This window comes from Protopterus annectens, chromosome 12.part0, assembly GCF_019279795.1.
Source record: "Protopterus annectens isolate FY-2018-M chromosome 12.part0, PAN1.0, whole genome shotgun sequence".
Lineage (NCBI taxonomy): Eukaryota > Metazoa > Chordata > Ceratodontiformes > Protopteridae > Protopterus > Protopterus annectens.
This window is the reverse complement of record NC_056746.1, coordinates 972,401,949-972,421,385: the sequence shown is the minus strand read 5'-3', so window position 1 is coordinate 972,421,385 and position 19,437 is coordinate 972,401,949. Positions and strand designations below refer to the sequence as shown.

Here is a 19,437-nt window from a genome sequence, read left to right as displayed (position 1 = left end):
TAGGGTATATCATATGGCCTCAAGGTGTCTGGATTGAAGGCTTCCTGTGTAGGAGATGATGTACCACATTTGGAGGTATGTATGGGAACCCTGCTGTTGTTTCCCAATTTACCACATTACAAGATTTCTTTAAGATAACCTGAGGAATTAATATAAAGTCTCTTGCTTTATTTCACTGCCTACAATTAACTTTGGATGTGCAGTCTATAATTTACTGCCTCAAATATCTGTCATTGGTTTTGACTTTATTACTTCATTTGCAGGTATTCATCTTTTGACATAATGGTGTCTTTTTTCTAAGCTGTATTTACACTTGGAATGATTTATGCTTTACTTTTTCTTAACTGTATTTACTATACCTGTTGTAAAATTTTGTACGTGTGTTGTTGCCTATAGCCCAAATGTTGTTGTGTCTTTCGGCTTATCCCGGTTAGGGGTCACCACAGAGGAACTCCGGTCCGCTAATGTTTGGTAGTGGATTTTTACGTGCCGAGTTACCAGCCCTGACGCACAACCTTCAACGAAGGCACACCCATTCACGAATGCCTCCACACAGAAGACACTCTAGCTGAGAATCGAACGTGACAACATCTTGCTGTGAGGCGACAATGCTACCGCAGCAGCACTACCACGGGTTGCCTATAGCCCAAATAGCAGCTGAAAAAGGTGTTGTAAATAAGTCCTCCTCCTCAGCGGTTGTTTGCTCTGTCTTAATTGTTGCCCCCCTCCTGTGTTATCTCCCTTGTGAGTTTTTGTGTTGTATGCTTGTTTGCCACCTATTTCCTTCCCTATATCTGCCATCCTACCTGCACTTTTCCTTTGTTACCTTCCCCTGTACCTTTCTTAATAAAATAAAAAAGGCACCTGTCTCAACAGTATACCTTCCCCCAAATCTTTCTTCCCTTACTGAAGTCCGAAATTATTTATTGTGGTCTCATTGTTTTATGTCACCAAAAACCTGGCATTTTAACAGGGTTATGTACACTTTCTATATCCACTGTATGTTCCATAGTTAATTGTGTAAACATTAATTATTTTTTTCCTCTGTTTGACCGGAAGTAGACAATAGTGGAGAACATAGGAGAAACTGCATGAATCAGAACATCACAGCACCAAATGTTATCAAAAGTTACTGTCATAATGTTTTGAGAGCTGCACAGAAGCACTGATGCAATTCAGTGTTCCCCGTTATCACGCACTGCTGCACATCGGTTATAAGAGAAGCATGGCTAAAGTTTTGAATTTCTGACTGCTGCTACCAGTGTGTGAGGTGTAGAAGGTGTGGGTCTTAAATTCCACACAGCTGCTACCAAGTTGTGAGATGCAGGGGTATGGGTCTTAAATCCTTCACTGCTGACACTAGCATATAAAGTAGTAGCAACTGTCCTTGACAGCATGTGGCAAATATGCACAATTGCCACACCCAAATAAACTTTATATTTTGCATCTGTGAAACAGCGTTATAATCACTGGTTCACCAAGATTTCACCCACTTTATTCTGAATCCATTCATTTTTGCAGCTGGAACTTAGTCAGTGTTATTTCCTCATACAGACACCCGCTTTCCATGGAGAGACTACTGATATTATTCCAGTGCCAGCAACACTGTTCCACTTTCTCAGTACATGTTGTCACCAGCCAGTCTCCCTTCAAAAAGTCCAACAGTCACACAGATGCTTTGAGGGTACCCTTATAAACTAGCAATTGAATAAGCAAAGCAATTAATGAAATGCATGTCAAGCAAAATAATAGAACTGAACTGTTAAACCCAAGTATGGGCTCAGGCACCTAGGCAGTGAGACATTTTCCTGTGGTACATTCGACTGGGAACACATGGCTGAAATGACATTCAGCTGCAGAGAAATATGTCTGTTTGCAAATTCCCTGTGGGTAAAGAGAAGAATGTGTTGTCATGTCCACATCTTCAGTACTCAAATGCACAGGGGGAAAACAATGTCCATGGTCCCCAAGGGAACAAGAGACGGTAGGCAATATGGCAGACAGCAGCAGGCTGTCAAGAGGGCAGGTCAGTGGCAGTAAAAATGCAGTGCACAATGGGCAATGCCTTTATAATCAGTGTGTGTATACTACCCCCTTCAGTGTCTAGGGAACATTACTTAAAACACATACTGCAGCATAAATGTGACTACAGTACCCTGCAGGATTTCCTCCATGCTGTAGCACACTGCTACATGTTGTAGTTAAATAAGTATGTACTGTACACTGAGCACAACACTCCACTTCTTCTGCCTCCATGCATTTGGTTATTAAAGCATGGCAGCGTGTGCTTCTCTTTGCCCACAGGGAATTTGCAAGCAGACATATTTCTCTGCAGCTGAATGTCACTTCAGCCATGTGTCCCCAGCCAAATGCACCACAGGGAAATGTCTCACTGCCTAGGTGCCTGAACCCTTTAAATATACTAGCCAGCAGTTGACTGGACAGCGAAGGATAATAAACAGATTGACATATGCAAAAATGGTAAGAATAAGACTAACAACAACACATTTTCTAAAAAGCATTCAGTGGAGGTGACACATGGGTAGATAAGCCTGAGCTTGCTGACACTGGAAATTCAGATTGTATTTTCTGTACTCTGCAGTCCCTATTAAACTTCCAGGCTGGATGAGAGTTCAAGACCATAACTGAATAGAAAAATGAAAAATAAAGTAATGCCCTTTTTTTTTTTTTTTTTTTTTTACAAGTTTCTCAAATCCAAGCTGCAGGTTTTTCAAATCCAAGCAGCAGTGCAATCAAAGAGTGAAAGTGTAATATTCCTGCTTCAGCAGTTCTTGGTGCTTACTTTTTTTTTTTTTTTTTTTTTTTTTTAATAATTATAACAGAAGTTTTCTCTTTTCAAACCAAATGGCTTGGAACAATTCCATTCCAAAATGAGGTAATTTCAGCATTTGAAGAGAAGAAACAAATCTGGAAACAGTTCCATTCTGTTGTACACAGTTGCATCATTATTAAAAAGAGAAGGTATGAATTTCACATACCTAATAAAATGAGAAACTCTGGCCAAGTGTACACCCAAAGATAAGTACAGCTTGTTAGTAGCAAAGATAACAGTTGAAGTAAACAAAAGTAGGTCCCATCTGTTATGTTTCTTTATATATGTTAATGAATGGAAATCAGGTTGAGTTGTTGGGTTACAAAAATTATGTATGGTCTATAATCAAATAACATTGGCTCGTGAAGAGACCTTCCAGTTTTAAGCATGCTGATGTATTGTTAAACCTTTCCTGCAGTTGAAAATTTGCATTCCAAGTTAGTAATACAGTTATTTAGATCTTTAACTGTGCACAGTACCAAAGTAACAGTAACATATGTTTTTATTTTTTGCATCTTTGCATTACATTTTATATGATAACATGCTGTTTATATATGCATTTGTTTTTTGCTTTATCTTGGAATGGTTTTCTGATGTATTTTCCATTGATCACAATTTCATGATGGGTGTTTTTGTGCATTAGCATTGGCTGCAGTGTATATTTAATACTACATTTTTTAGTTCATTTCTTTTTTTTTTCAAATCTGATATATCAGTTTTGAAACTGAATTGTTTATAGTGTGCAGTCATCTTTCCTTTTTATGCAAATGAGCATATGTTTGAGAGAGGTAATGAAGATTTTTATGCAAGCAGTAGGCTTTGTTGAAAGCAGTTCATATTCAGATGGGAGGCCTTTCTGAGGCAGATCTGAGTCTTTTATTCTTGATGTTAAGAAGTACATTGAATTAATCCATTTAACTTATGTGATACATTTTATATACTTTGTCTTGCAGGCTTTTTGTCAAATTTGCTTGGGGATGGACACTGGTACTGCTTTTGCCTTTTATCAGCATCGTTTGCTACCACGTCCATAGGAGCGTTACAGTCATACTGCAGCGGTTAAGTGCTCTTTTAGTTGGAACTGCCGTTTGGTATTTCTTCACATGGCTGTTCATGTTTATTGAAGAAAGCACAGGAGATTGCTATGTATCAGAGGTGAACACAACACTTTCTGGGTACAGCAGTAGGAGCGACTGTAAAAAAAATGGACTGTTTTGGAGTGGATTTGACATTTCTGGACATTCTTTCCTATTGCCTTACTGTGCACTTATGATTTGGGAAGAGACTGCTGTCATAGAAAAAATAAATGAATCCTTCAAGTCCCAGTCTTTAAGGCACATAGTAATAATTTTATTTAGTCTGCTTAATCTGTTGGCTTTGATTTGGTGTTTGATGTTCTTATGCACATCTTTCTACTACCATGATATACCCCAGAAAATAATTGGGACTGTATTTGGAATGTTATCTTGGTATGGAACGTATTTGTATTGGTACCAGAAACCAGTATCTCCTGGACATCCTCAGATAATTTTTACCAGACGACACAAAGTCAAGTAGAAATATGGAGTTGTACTGTAAATATATACAAAGTATTTATATTAATATTGACAAATGACATAAATCGGTGGCAGTAATGTATAAGCATTTACTACAAAAAATGCATGAATATACTCTTTGGATTGGAAAGTCCACTTATTTGAGTTTTATTTTAAAATACTGGATTAAATTAACAACTTTTTTTACTGTCTGTTAAAAAAGTACACTACAAATTTCCTATCTCAAACATCCAGTATATTAAAATAAAAATGTGCATCTGTTTGTTTGTAGTTGGATGAAACCATGTTCAGGCTCTCTTGTGTTCAACAGTCGAATCACATTCTCATTGAGTGTTGTGATTACTCTTGGATATTATTTGATTTACAGAGCTAGACTGAGAATAATGGCTGATCACAGCTATCGGATGTATTGTGCCTTTAATGTGTATCATTTACATTACAAAATGTATGAGGCAGCACATGATAGGAGGGAATTGCCAATCTTTTGGCAATTAGCGATCCACATTTCTTATTGTCTAGTCTTTTCTTAATTTTCATAGAATTTCATGGACAACTAGCCAGAAAATATGTAGAACTATCTTTGGAGACAGTTCTGTGTGCTTTTGTCATTGAAATCATGTTGTGGACTATAGCCACTGTTTTGTTGACAGGGTGCCAACAGTTTTGAAAATCACCACTTCTTTTTACCTAATGTATTGACCCATGAAATCCACTTTTATAAAAAAATGAAGTTCACTTTAAAATGTGTCCAAGAAGAAGACTGGAAGGCAATCTTTATTTTGATACTGGTGTAAATCACAGGATGTTCAATTACATGGCAGACAAATTGCAGGAATAATAGTCCAACAGATTTTAGTAGATTGACATTAAAACCATTGACCACAAAAGGAAGTATGGACACCCTAATGTGCATGCTCTGAGGCAAAACTTCAGACAATGCGAAAGAAGTCTGCTTTTTTTGAGGGGTGCAAATCCCCCTATGCTCCCCCTGTTAATTATATATGCTGATTCACAGATTGCATAGTCCCCAGGGAAGAGGCATATTCCCCACCCAAGGGATTGTGCAGATATCGACATTTGGGAGTTTTATTAATAAAAGTACTCCAATTTTAAATATATTAAGTGCATCTGCCATTATAGACAAGGTTCTGTACCAGTTGGTAAGAAATCTTTCAAAAAAGTAAAATAAAAAAAAGATGCTGTAATGTCAGTGATGTAGATACTCCCTTTTATTTACTTTCAGTGAATTGACAAGTAAAATGTGCTCAAGTTATGCTTTTAGACGCTGATGCCATTGATTGCCTTGTACTGTAAAACATATGTTGCAAGTGTCTGCAAGAGAGTCTCACCTTACATTGCCAGACTAACAGTCTCTGGACAAGTCCGACACTGACTGGAAGGGAATTAACTTAATATTTTGTATTTTTTTTACCTTCAGTGTATCATGCATAGTAGTAGCCTTATTACATTATTTAATATGTATGCATATGTATGTAATACAAACCTATAAATAACACTGTTTTCTTTGTGCATTTTAAGACTGATCTCCCTATTTTTTTTCCTTTTTGTGGGTGTGTGATACATATTTTTCCTTGCAGGATGAGGAAATGCAGATTGCATCAAATTGCAGTCGCACCCTTTCTCATAGGATCAAAATAAACACACTTGAGGGACTGGGTTATCCATCCCATTTTGAGTCAAAAGCATTGTACCCATTTGAGACGCCACAAGTTATACTTCTGCCCCTGTCAGAGCAAGAACAAGAATTCTCTTTGGAGTCCATTACCACAACCCAGCAGTGGTTCTGTAGAAATGTTTGAAATATTTTCTCTAATTATTTCTGGTCGTACATTGTGTTTGTGAGTGCCTACCTAAGCTTCTTGTTAGAACATGCTAATGGTATTTTCACATGACTAGTAAAAGCATGGTTTAGATTCTTATTAAAAACTGATTTACTGTGGTCAAAGATTTTAGGTTTACAGCCTCTTTATATAGTTTTTCGATTTTAGACAACATCTTGGAAGCATTGTATTAGTAGAGAACACACAGAAAACAGATTACAGTAAGCTGCACTTTGAGTGAAAACTAAGCATGTCTTTTATCCTCAGGTTAATGTTTGCATTATCCTCATATTATTTTTGTGTTAACTATTTGTTCCTTAAGAAGCACTTCCTAATTACAGACTTTGATGCCTGAAAATTTTTAATGAGATTGCCTTGTCGATCCTTGGCAGAATCCATTTTCTAGACCATTTATTTTAAGAAGTGTTAATAGCTGCTCGCAAGTCATAAATGCTACAGTGAAATATAAACATGCCAAGGTGTTTAGAAGGAACTCCTCTTTACACTGGGAATGATTTAATAACTCTAGTGTTATTTCAAATTTTCTGTCTCATTTTTGAAGAAATACACATGTATGCATTCATTAAATGAAGCACACTGTTACCTTAGGATGCAACTACAGTAGTTTGTTTTGATGAGCTGCTGCCTCCTTAATTAACCCTGTGCCCAGCAAGACTTATCTGCGAAGTGCAAAAGGTGTAACCATTGCTACCTATGAAGCATGCTCTAAAACCTGTTGCAAGTGTGAAGAGTGAAATGATTTTGTTGCATTGCTGTTAAAGTAGAAATCCTAATCCAGAAGTGTTAATGGATTGCTTAGGGATTATGATACTTTTTTACAGTCCATTTGGTGTATAGTCTTTTGAATGAGTCCTTTTGTTTGAATGACATTTTTTTCAACATTAAAGTTAATAAGAGTTTGTTTTTGCAAATGTTACATTGAAAAAAATGTCATTAGGTTGAATGTCATTGTTTTAATTCTTTTACATTTCAGTGACTTTATTCCTGCAGTGGGGTTAGGATTGAATTTTTAGTTTTGGTTACTATTCTGGGATAGAAATGGGATCATTCTTATAGACTGCGTTTGGTATTCTCTTCTGCATGATATTGTCTAGTGTTTTGCTTCCCATAAGAAGTGCACTAGGTAGTTATAACACTTGTAGTTTTTGTTCTGGAAGCTTTGATTATTTTTTGTTTATCCTGTGTGTCAGATCCAGTTGCCAGTATGGATTAGTTATAAGTAGTGAAATGACTCATTGTGGGGTTCATAGGTAGGTACTAGGCTATTGGCCCTAGGGCCTATATAAGCCTAGCCAAATGGTAACCTGGCTTTTGCCACCAAAGAAAATGATTTTCTTGTGCCCCTGTCAAGCAGAGCCACAAAAGTGATCTCCGGGGTGAATTTTCTATCTCCCATCCAGTCATCAAGATGTTTCTTGAAGTGTGCTAATGAGCTTTGTTTGATATAGATAGGTAGCTTGTCCCAGAGTATGGGAAGTCTCTGAGATAGGAATCTATCCCTCCAGCATGTTCTGTTTATTGTGGTGACAAGGTTTAGGTCCCTAGAGTGTGTAGCTCGGAGGGATTGGGATTTCTTTACGTGGAGCATGTCCAACAGCTCTGGGTTTGACATAGCTTTGTATGTTAGGCAGAGATCGCCTCTGAGTAGGCGATATGTGACAGAGTAAAGCTGGAGTTTTTTGAGACGGTCTGCGTAGGGCATCTGTTTGAGGCCAGTAATCGTCTTTGTGAGGTATTTCTGTGGCCTTTCCAGTTGTTGTAGATGTCTTGTGAGGTACATACCAAAAGGAGCGTTGTACTCTATAATGGGTCTAATGAGTGATGAGTAGAGGGGAACAATGACCTCTTTTTTTTTTTCCTGGATGAGAAACCTTTTGTGATGAGGTGTGCCACATAGAAGGATTTCCTGACTACTGTGACGATGTGATTATCAAAGGAGAGACTACTGTCCACCTGTGTCCCAAGGTCTCTTATCACACTTTTGGTGTTAAGTAGACTACTGCGTATGTGGTAGTTCATGGTACAGAGTTTTTACCAAAAGGGATGACAATGCACTTTTTGGCATTGAGCTTGAGGCCATGACAAACCAGGCATCTGTCTCAGTGAGGCCCTTTTGTAGGATGTCCACATCGTTAGGAGATTTGATTATGGCTCCTAGTTTGCAGTCATCTGCAAACTTAGTTAGCCAAAGACCTTCTGTGTTAGCCTGTACTTCAGAGAAGTAGATATCAAACAGGAGCGGACCTAGGACTGAACCCTGTGGTACTCCACTTGTCACTGGTCTGAAGTTGGATTTAGAGTCTGCTACTTTCACAATGTGGGTTCGGTCAGTGAGCCAGTTGGCAACCCATCTTTTGACTCAGGGATTTATAATTAGTTTAGTGAGTTTGTCTATAATTCCAGAGTGGGGGATGGTGTCAAAAACCTTGGTGAGATCTAGATAGGCTGTGTGTACCACCTTACCCTCATCTACAGCTTTGGTGACCGCTTCAAAGAAGTCTATCAGGTTTAGGAGACATGATCTGCCTTTTACAAACCCGAACTAGATCATACCGGCCTTACTTTGACAGGTGAGGAGTGTAAGGCAAGAGTAAGGACTCTGCCCCTCTCTGTAGGAACCTGATATGTAGTTTATTGGACAGTTATGTGTTTTTTTTTTTTTTTTTTTGCTGCTGCCTGTACAGGCATCATGTTTATTCCCTGCTTTTGAGGAGTTTAACGTCCCCTTTGACCTTGGTAAATATTTTTCTTACAGTGTTGCTGTTAACATATCTTATTAATTTTCAAAATAAGCATAGTAACACATTTGCATTATCCGCTTTAAGTTGGTGTGATTCAACAACCTACTAAATTAACTGAGGTACAAAATAAAGCAGACCTCATAAATGTCAAAACTAAGAAGAACAGTGATTGACCAAATGGGCAGGATCTAAAACTGTATAACTCGTATAGTTTAACGTATAAACAGTACCTGATTTTAGCATGCAGTTGTGAAGCATGAAAGCAGTTACACTGACATAATAATATGTAAAAAAAAAAAAAAAAAAGTTAAAAGTCAGACCATAAAGTAGTAGCCATCCCATTTTAACACTTATTTCTGCATTTAACTTCCCACCATCTTAAATTGAGATTTTCTGCTTTACTAATAATAAACAAAAGTCAAATCAAGGTGTGTTAACAGATATACTTAATCAGCAGGGTAATTCTATTGGTTAATTATAATTATTATATGTTTTTATTTCAGTTATTACAAATATAGGAATCCTCTCAAACCCTTTTCCTCTTGTGTTTCTTTGGTTTGCCTCTGATAGAAAACTGCTGCTTCCTTTGTTTAATTTTTGTATGAATATTTACTCCCTTCTGTATTCATTTTCAGCTGTTCCACCACTTTCTGGAATGTCTCAAGATCCTTTCTTTGTCAGCTGTCATTCTTTCTGTCCTTTGAGTTTCTTGGATAAAGTCCTCCAGATCCTTCCTGGTTGGTACCAACATTGTTTTCTGTCTTCTAATAATTTGTTATATTATTACTATTATCCCAAACAGAGTCTTCTCTTCTCCATTTGCTATCACTTATGTGGTGTTCCTCTCAGTCCCTGACCAAATTAACTCTAACAAAGATTACAGTCCCTTATTTTTTTTTTTTTGGCTTGGAACATGATCAGAATATGTTCATCCAATTTCCTTGCTATTCCAAGCTCTACATTTCCAGCATAATTCTGATGTCTGCTGTACAAAAATATGTATGTAGGCATTTGCATGCAAATGATTGGAACTTTCTAATTCTGATTGTCTTCCAGTCTCCGTAGGTTTTGTCTCATTGCTCCTTCTTTAAGTCAGAATTTAACAGTTTCTCCCAAACCACCACTATCTTTGACCAGTCTCATCCTAATCTCCTCTTTATAAAACTTTATCCTTTCCCCATAATGTGCATACATTTTGCTTCCTGCATCCTCATCCCTGTTAATGTCATCTCTGACTTGGTCCTTTGTTCCCTTTCAATACTGATTTATATCTGCTTGAGTCCTCTGTATCTTATATAATCTCCTGTCTCCAGATTATTCTGTTTTCTAAAATGTTCCCATGTTATGAAACACTCTGCCTCCTACAACTGCTCCCAGCTTGTGACACTTACCCTTGCTTTTATCCATCATGTTGGCTCTTTACCTCCTTTCTTAGTTTTTACCCATATCAAAAAGGGATGGCAGCCAAATCCTCATTTGAAACGCTTCCCTTCTTCAATCTAGTATCTCTGTTACACTTTCAAGTATACCAAAACGAAGATTGCAGGTAGCTTGGAGAGATAAAAAATGAACTTGCCGAACACTGTTTCTTTGTCAACTGTTGGTTTGAATAAAATATTAATTTTTAAAGTTCGGCAAGTTCGTTTTTTATCTCTCCAAGCTACCTGCACTCTTGGTTTTGGTTTGTTTGTTTTTGTGAGTGCTTCCAACAACTTGTTTTCTCAGTAACACTTTCAAGTATGGCTGACTCAATGTCCTGTAGGTCCTCCCAATCTATAGTTTCGGGGTCTTTATATTGCTCTGCAAGTAATTGTGTAAGTATTGTTATATTGGTATAGCAGGCGATTATATCGCCATTCAAGAAATACTCTTAATTGGGAAGCTCTCCAATATTTTGATAGAGTAGGTATTGAAATTCTTCAGTATATTTTCTATATTTTTAAAGAAAGCCAGTGCTGGGGAAAAGGGGTAGGGCCTGAAGAAATATAGTGCCAGAAAGGGGAGAAAGATTTCTATCTGTTGTGTCTTCTAAAGCCAGATCTAACATCTTCCATTTCTTGAGCCACCTCTTAGTTATCCAAAATTTGTCCACAACCACAATTCACCATAACGGTGTACTCTACTGTCTCTAGCAAAGAGTTCTTAGATATTTTATCTGTTTATGTCACTGTATTTTTAGATATTTTGTTTTAAATAAATATGTTTGAGATTTAGTGAAATTGCATGCATTTTATGTCTGTTGCCTCCAATTTTTCTAGCATGTCAAACAATATGGGTAATTGATTTTTCTGGTCTCCTAGCTGATTATCTGCATATAGAACCTTATTGACCTACCCGTTATCCCTTTAAAATCTGATGCTGTTGGTTTTAAGGCCAGTAGTTTCAAGTATAGAGCAAACAAGAGGAACAGTAAGGAGAGTCCTTGTCTTGCAACTACTAAGCTGGAATTTTGATGATTCTATGTTTAGTTTTATACATGCATTTGCACCTTTGTAAGTGTTTGCAATAAGATCAATAAGCCCTGTAGAAAAGCCATATATTATCAAATGTCTACCTTCCCATAATAAACCCACACTGGTCTCCATGTGTTAATTTTGGTATTTCTTCAGCCAACCTTGTAGCTAAAATTCACATTGTTTTATAATCTTGGTTTAAAACTGAAATTAGCCTATAAAATCCCAGTTTCAGTGGATCTTTACCTGGCTTCACAATTGCTGAAATGATTGCCTCATTCCATGTTGCCCTGACTCCTCCTGTACAGAGGACGTTGCTCAGTAAGTGTAGTAATTGCTGTTTCAGATTAGGTCCCCACAGTTTAGAAAGCTGTGATGGGATCCCATCCAGTCCTGAGCCTTTACCATTCTGGAGTCCCTTTAATAGTATTCTGGTTCAGCCTTAGTAATGGAAGAAATCAGTTTTTCCACTGACAGTAAAGTCAATTTAGGTAATTGGAAGTCCTGTAAGAAGCTAGAATTTCAGTTTCCATTAGAAGTTCTGTAAGAAAATTGGAGACATGGCCAAGATGGCAATCTGGTAACAGCACAAAGTCTTTATGCTTTATTTTCTTTTTTTCTGACAGGATTTTATTATACAGACTTAACAAAAATGTATTTTCTTATACATTTTGAGTCTTGTAAACAAACTCTGACAACTATTTGAAAGAAAAATACATGTTTTATGTTTTTTTTTATTTGATTGATTTTCTTGTCATAAGTTTTATTTAGTGTTGTAAAAGAATAATACACTCAAAAGTGAAGTCTCAGAACAACTCTGTGAAAAAAGAACTATAGTCTATTAATGGGGCAGTATCCAGGAGTTTTCTTTTAAATTTGATAAACCTGAGATGCAAATGGGCAATATAAAAGAAGATTCCAAGAAACAAACAGAATGTTAAAACAGATCATTAAACAACAATTTGCTCAGATCTTGGCAATCGAAGACACATTAAATGACCTGGATAGCAGAATGGAAGAGAGAGAATCACACAGAATTCCTGTTAAAACAAAATACTTAGCTTATGGAAAAACTAGAAGACCTGGAAGGTAGATGTAGGAGAAATAATATTAGGATATATGGAATGCCAAAAAGGAAGAAGGAGACAATATGTTGCAGGTTTAAACTAACTGGATGCCTAAAATTCTAACTCTACCAGATGCTCTCTCTTTTGGTATTGAGAGAGTCCATAAATCTCTTTTGACTACTACGTTGAAGAAAAATCCTCTGGTCCCCAGATCTGTTGTTGTAAAATTTCTCTCCGGCCAAGGCAAGGACCTGGTACTGAACACTGCTTGGGCTTATTCTCCGATAAAAATAAAGAATGCTATCAGCTTTGACAGTGACTATACTGCATCTGTTATGACCAAATGAAAAGCATGTATTCTAGTCAGAAAAGACTTAAAGAAGTTAAACATTAAAGATCAACTAATTTTTCCAGCCAGGAATATGATCTTTTTACCAGAAGGTCAGAACATTTTTAATTTTCTAGAAGATGCAGTGGACTTTCCTCAGAAAAAGAAACTTTTTGATCAGTCAAAATATGGATTGGCTCTTGTCATCTTAAAAGAGACAAGCAACAAGAAATGGTTGGTCTTTGAAGGACAAAAATAGTAAAAACATTAAAGAAAATTAATGTTATTCTCATTTTCTATTTTGCCTAAATAGCTTTCTTACAGGTATTCAGTTTTGTCATCTATTACAGTTCATGAAATACAAGGTAAAACAATCAACAACAAAAATATACTTTATCAAAATACCTTTCTTATAGTATCTGAAATAGTGTATATACATTATTACTATTAAGATTACTTAGCTCTTTATTATTTTATTTCAATTCTCTTTAACATTATTTTCAAACATAGAGAGTAGTGGGCATGTGGGGGTTGTATATTAACATGTTTAATCCGTTTAATTTTTGTATACTTTCAAGTAATCTTTTTTATTTTTGGTTATTCTGTCAGGTGAATGTGGTTGTATGTGATAAGTTTTATCCATGTTTAGTGGGTGGTGTGTTAAGTGGTTTTGTCTGCATGAAAATAATTTATATACATTAGAAGCTGCTGTGGTACAGCGGTAGCATTGTTGCCTCACAGCAAGAGGTTCTCCTGTTTGATTCATGGCTGGAGTGCCTTCTGTGTGGAGTTTGCCTGTCCTCTCCACGATTGAGTGGCCTCCAAAAGACATGCGTGAATGGGCGTGCCTTCGCTGAAGGTTGGGTGTCAGGCTAGCAACTCAGCACCATAAAAAAAAATTACTGCCAATCATTAGCAGACCAGAGTTTTGCTGTGGCGACCCCTAACGGGGAAAAAACAAACTTCACTTTCTTTTAATACGTTTAAATTGTATGGTGTTTGTTCATTACTTTGGTTCTTATTTGAAGAATTGAGATGCTATTGACTGTTTTTTTTTTTGTTTGTTTACAGTAACTGCTTCTTTTCAGTCCTTTTTCCTGCCTAGTGTTAGTTAAATTGCTTTAGACATAGACCTTGGGTGACACAGATAATTGAAGACCTGAGATATAATATAAAGATGTAGTTAAGCATCAAGACTGCTGATGGAATACAGAATACTTACAAATGCATAGCATTAATGAAGCTGATGTACCATACATAACAGCTGGCAGTGTATTAAAATATTGTTATAGAGAGCTATTAATCATCTGAAAGTTGGTAAGATACAGATTAAGTATCGGTACTTAAGTAAATGATGCTGCACTGAAATTCTATATTGATAAGGACATCCACATGCAAAAACTCACTCAAATTGAAATACATATTTACACAGAACACACTTGCCCATCCATAAGTAAGGGGTCTACAGATGTATTTACACAAGGTGTAACCAACTGCCTACAAAAACTAAATGCCCCCATAATCTTTTGGTATTACTTCTGTGTGCAGCTGTCCCAATGCTTTCCTTGAAATGCAATTGTGAAATTTAACACCTAATGCAATGCTCAAAAGAGCTGCGCAATGCAACAAAACTGTAAGGTTAAACGCAGGGAACACTTCATTACTAAAATTCAAATGAAAACAAACATGCAGCAAGCTAAGTTTTTTTTTTTTTGTACAAAATGATTTTTACAGACATTTGACTGGAAACTATTAACAGTGATTATAAACTTCCTCTGAGAAAAATAGCTGACATCCATATAGATATTCATTACATATAAAAGCATTTATATACATTCCTGTACTTTAATATAAGCTGTTGTCTGCTGTGCTATATGAAACAGTTTAGAGGAAAATATGCTTAAAACACAATTCTGCTCAACATCTGTTGCCTTAATTATTGAGAGTTACTTCGCTATTTATTGGAAATAATATTAGTGAGCAGATTTAACTCTTCAAAATGTTCTGCATTTGTTAGTGAAATGTGTAATTTTATTTCATACTAAACTGACAAATAATTTCAAGCATTTTTCATCTCACATTGGTATGAGGAATACAAAAACTTGATGTGCACATTTCAGAATATGGCAATGAAAACTACTATTATCGACTTTGTAAATACATGATATTTAAAATATAATCATAAAAGAATGCTTCCTGTACAGAAGTTAATGTTAAATGTATATTCCAAGTACTAGAGGTATTTATAGTAACATAAATACATTCACAATTTCAACAAACATTCACTTAAAAACACTCACTTATTTGTATATTTACTCTCATGCATAGATACATAGAACATATCCACTCTCTTAACTGTAAATATACATATCATGCATCTACTCATAATTTACAAACACATACAGTTATGTCTGCTCATCCATGTAAGTATATTATGCATTTATAAGCATGTATAATATACACAAATATGCAATATTAAATTAAGACCTTTTAATTATATTTCATATTATATTACTTTTACCTTTTCATCCATGTTATTAAATGAGTTTTAAAAGTTTTATAATATGTGATTTTGATATGTATTGGTGTTATGGTGTCCATAGGTTAATGTGTTATAGATGTCAGTTTTATTTATTTCCTCCATATAAATGCTTAATACTAGGCTATTTATAGTATTTTCTATAGTAGAATTAATTAGAAGAAATAACTGTATAAAACGTCTTGATCAGGTAAAGAAATTTAAAAAGCATTATTTCTGGTATATTTTTGATATAGTCAGAAACATTTCCAACTTTATTTCTATGATCTTAAAATAATAATTCTCAAATTAACATTTTATATTGTTTTTCCTTTTAATACAACTTGAGTGTGCTCTTAATAGTTAGAATTAATATTGTTTTAAATTAAGAAGCAGTAGCAACTGTTGAGCTTGGTGACATTGGGATGGGTTAGTTGGTGTGTGATTTTTTTATGATTATATCATCAATCAGGGAATTTTCATTTCATGATGGGAGGTTAGAATGTATACAAATTTGAAATTTTGCTTTTTGTCCATTGGTTATTTTATAAGGTAAAACATCTTAAATCAGTGCATTTACATGTTCTTAGGAATATTGACATATAATTGTCTCATTAAATATTAATGGATTTAATCCACTGAAGAGGAGTAGCTTAAACAAATATTTAAAACTGCATTAGCTCACAGAATTTTCTTACAGTAAACACATTTGTTATCTGAAGATGTAGATGAATTGATGTTAACAGATTATTCAACTATTGTGAGCTCTCGTTTTAAATCAAAAATCTGATTATTTGGAGAAATTCACTACCTATGCCTAAAATATTAAATATCTGTTCAGATAAAAATGGCATGTTGGGTTTTAGCAGTAGTAGAAATTGACAAAAACTTATACTGTTGTGAATTCTTACTGGATACTTGGAATTGGAGCCAAAGTTGCTAAGAAATATTTGGATATTATAACTTATACAAAAGGTGAATCGATTATTGCAGGAGATTTTAACTGTATTCTTTCTAGTAAAGACAGAACTACTGATAAAGTTCCTAAGCTATCCTCAGTAGTTAAACACTTATCTCTCAAATGTTGAGAATTAATAGAATAATCTGCCTATGATATTAAATCAGCTCTCAACTTTCCACATTATTCTTATAGATTTGGCAGCCAAACATTGATAACGTTTTTACTAGTATTTTATTTTCTAAAATTGAAGATGTATTGATAACTTCATATCCTTTATCTAACCACATTTACATTGACTTTAAAGCCAAGTCATTTGATTTACTATCAAAGAATCCCTGCTTGTATAGTAAAATGAAAAGACTAGATCAATACACTGAAATTAATGATAATGGAGAAGTTTCATGAAGTAATTCTCTGGGATTATTTAAAAGCTTATCTAAATGGAAAAACTAAAAATTGATGCATATGTAAAAAAGGTGGGATAAGGAGTTGACGTCTTTGCAGTTTACAATAAATAAACTGAAATACAATTTAAAACCTTATGACAAAATCAACAAACACTGAGTTGAAAATATTAAATCTGAAGTAGGCAGACTTCATTTGTCTGCAACCTGTAGGTATCGGATCCGACCTCGGATCCGAGCCGGCATTTCAAAAGCTTAGGCTCCGAGCTCCTAGCTCCTCCCTCTACCCATAATCCCCTGCCAAGCCCTGACTGATCTCAGATTTCGTTTGCCGCTTTTCAAGTTGCAATGGACTCCTCGAGCTCCTGGTGAAAGATAAGAGTTTTGACTAAAAAATTTTGAAAACTTTAAACTTTTAAAATTTAGTTAGTTAGAGTGTATGTGTTAGGCTTTCCTCTCTCTATCTTGTTAATTTTTTTCACGGGTTTTGCGTAGTTTGTGTGTTTGTTTGTTCTGTGTGTTTTAGGCCTGTTAGGGCTTAGGATGTCAGAAGCCCATAAGGCAGTGTTTTCTAAATGTACCGAGTGTGGCCATAAGCTGTCCCCAGCGGATGGCCACACTCGGTGCGTTAAATGCTTGGGGGTTGAGTTGAACACCTGTCATCTGGTTGTACCATTTGTGCAGGGTTCAACCCCTGAGCTTTAAGGTAGCGGAGGTCGAAGCTTGTTCTGGCGGGACTTCTCCCTCCAGATGCGGGTCCGGCCTCTGCCCCTACTAGCCAGCAGCCTTCAGTGGGTGCTGCGGTCTCCCCTCCCCCGGCAGGGACTCAACCTCCCTCCAAAAAGCCGGAGGAGAGGGAGACTTCAAGGGAGAAAGAGAAGAAGGAGAGACACAAGGAGAGGCACCACAAACGGAGAGCCGAGACCTCAAGTTCGGCTCCTCTGTCTAAACGGGCCTCCCCTGTGTCTTCTAGATCTCCTCCTCCTCGGCTCCACTCCCCTCGGTTCTCTTCTGGGCCCAAGGAGGAGGAGGCTAGCCCTTCAGTGAGGTCCCCGAGGCGGCTCTCTAGGTCCGCTTCGGTGGCCTCATCTAGATCCACCTTTTCCATGAGCGAAGCAGACATGGACCGGATGTTGAGGCGTTTCATCCGGGCCCAAATGCAAATGGGAGTGCTCTTAGCCCCCCCATCTGGGAGGGGCTTCGACCCCTTTTTTCGCCTCCTTGGCTCCTTCTCCGACCCACACCCTGGATTCGGAGTTGTCGGTGCTGGGCAGAGTTGGATCTGGAGGTGGGTCGGATCCGATAGGTCGGCGCACCTCAGATCCGACCCATCCCTTGAGTGCTTCGGGTACTTCGGACCCGACCTCTCGTAGCCAAGGGCCGAGCCTCGGATCCAGGGGAGCTGGTGTGTCTTCGGCTCCGTCTAAGTCGGAGCACACCGGTCTCTCGGATCCGACAGTTTCGGCTCCGACTCCTGTCCGTGCGTCGGACCCGAGTGGGGGTCGGCTCTCGGGGCTTAGAGAAGCTGGCTCCCCCTCGGCCTTCGACGTAGTGGAAAGGGCGCTGTTGAGGACTACCGGACCCCTGGTCCCTGCCACGGCTCCACCCCGCACTCCCTTGCAGTTGGGCCAGGCTCCCATCAGCCAGTCCCAGGGACAGCCCGCCTCGATGTCCCAAGTAGTTCCCTTGTAACATCTAGCTGCTGAAGAGGACTCCTCGGACAGTCCCCCCGAGGAAGTGCCTCGGAAGCGTAAGTGCAAAAGGAGGCACATGGACTCCCCAGAGTCCATTACCGAAGACACAGACTTGGATGAAGGGGAGGGCTCCCCAAGATCACCCCCAGAAGACATCTCCTTTGGAGACATTATGGAGATGTTAAGGATCAGGGGGGGTGGTCTGCCCCCAAGGCCTCCTCAGACGAGTCTGTGTTCTTGGAGGCATTCGAGGTGGGTCCATCTACCTCTTGGGTGTCCCCTCCTGCCGATCCTCTGGTAGACCTTATATCCACCAGAGCATGGAAGGATCCGGACACCGTTGAGCCTGTACCCAAGCGTCCGGACCGTATCCTGAGCCCCCCGGCGGACCGCACTCACTGGAGCAAGGCCCCCCCGGTAGATGCCATGATGATGGCTGCAGCCACGAAGAGGGAGTTAGCACAGGAGAGTCCCTCTATGCATCCTCCGGGCAAGGAGTCCCGCTCGATGGATCGCATTGGGAAGCGAGTTTTTAGTTCAGCAACCTTCTCTTTGAGAGCGCTGAACTACATGGCACATGTTATCAGGATGCAACGAAACCTGATTAAAGAGTACGCTGCATCCCCCCCAGAGTCCATGTCGGGTGAGGACAAACAAGTGTACTCCACCCGTATGGCCACTCTTAGAGCAGTTTCCAATACTTCTATGCGGCTACTTTCTCACGCTACTGAGGGAGCCGCTAGAGCTAGCGGAGTGGGCCTAGTCATGAGGCGTCAGGCTTGGCTCCGCCACTGTGATTTCGCAGAGCCCTTCAAGGTGACTTTCGCGAATGCCCCCTTTGATGGTTCTGCCCTGTTTGGCAAAACTGTTCGCGAAACGTTAGTCCAGAGCGAGAAGGACGGGAAGACGCTGTCTGCCGTCTTGAGTCCGCTTCTCAGCTCCCCAGAGGTCCTTCTCGAAGAACCAAAAGGGACAGAAGAAGATGTGGTTCCGGAAGTCGCAGCAGTCCCAGCCTGCTCC

General features: G+C 38.1%; 1 protein-coding gene across 1 annotated transcript in view; it reads left to right on the top strand.

The window, feature by feature from the left end:
• The window catches only part of FITM2 (fat storage inducing transmembrane protein 2), a 106,479-nt gene extending 100,122 nt beyond the window's left edge, over positions 1 to 6,357 (top strand). Inside the window, exon 2 of the mRNA XM_044089995.1 lies at positions 3,787 to 6,357. Within this exon, the coding sequence (XP_043945930.1) occupies positions 3,787 to 4,390 (604 nt within the window). The 3' untranslated portion in view covers positions 4,391 to 6,357. The remainder of the gene's footprint in view (positions 1 to 3,786) is intronic.
• The last annotated feature ends 13,080 nt before the right edge of the window (positions 6,358 to 19,437 follow it).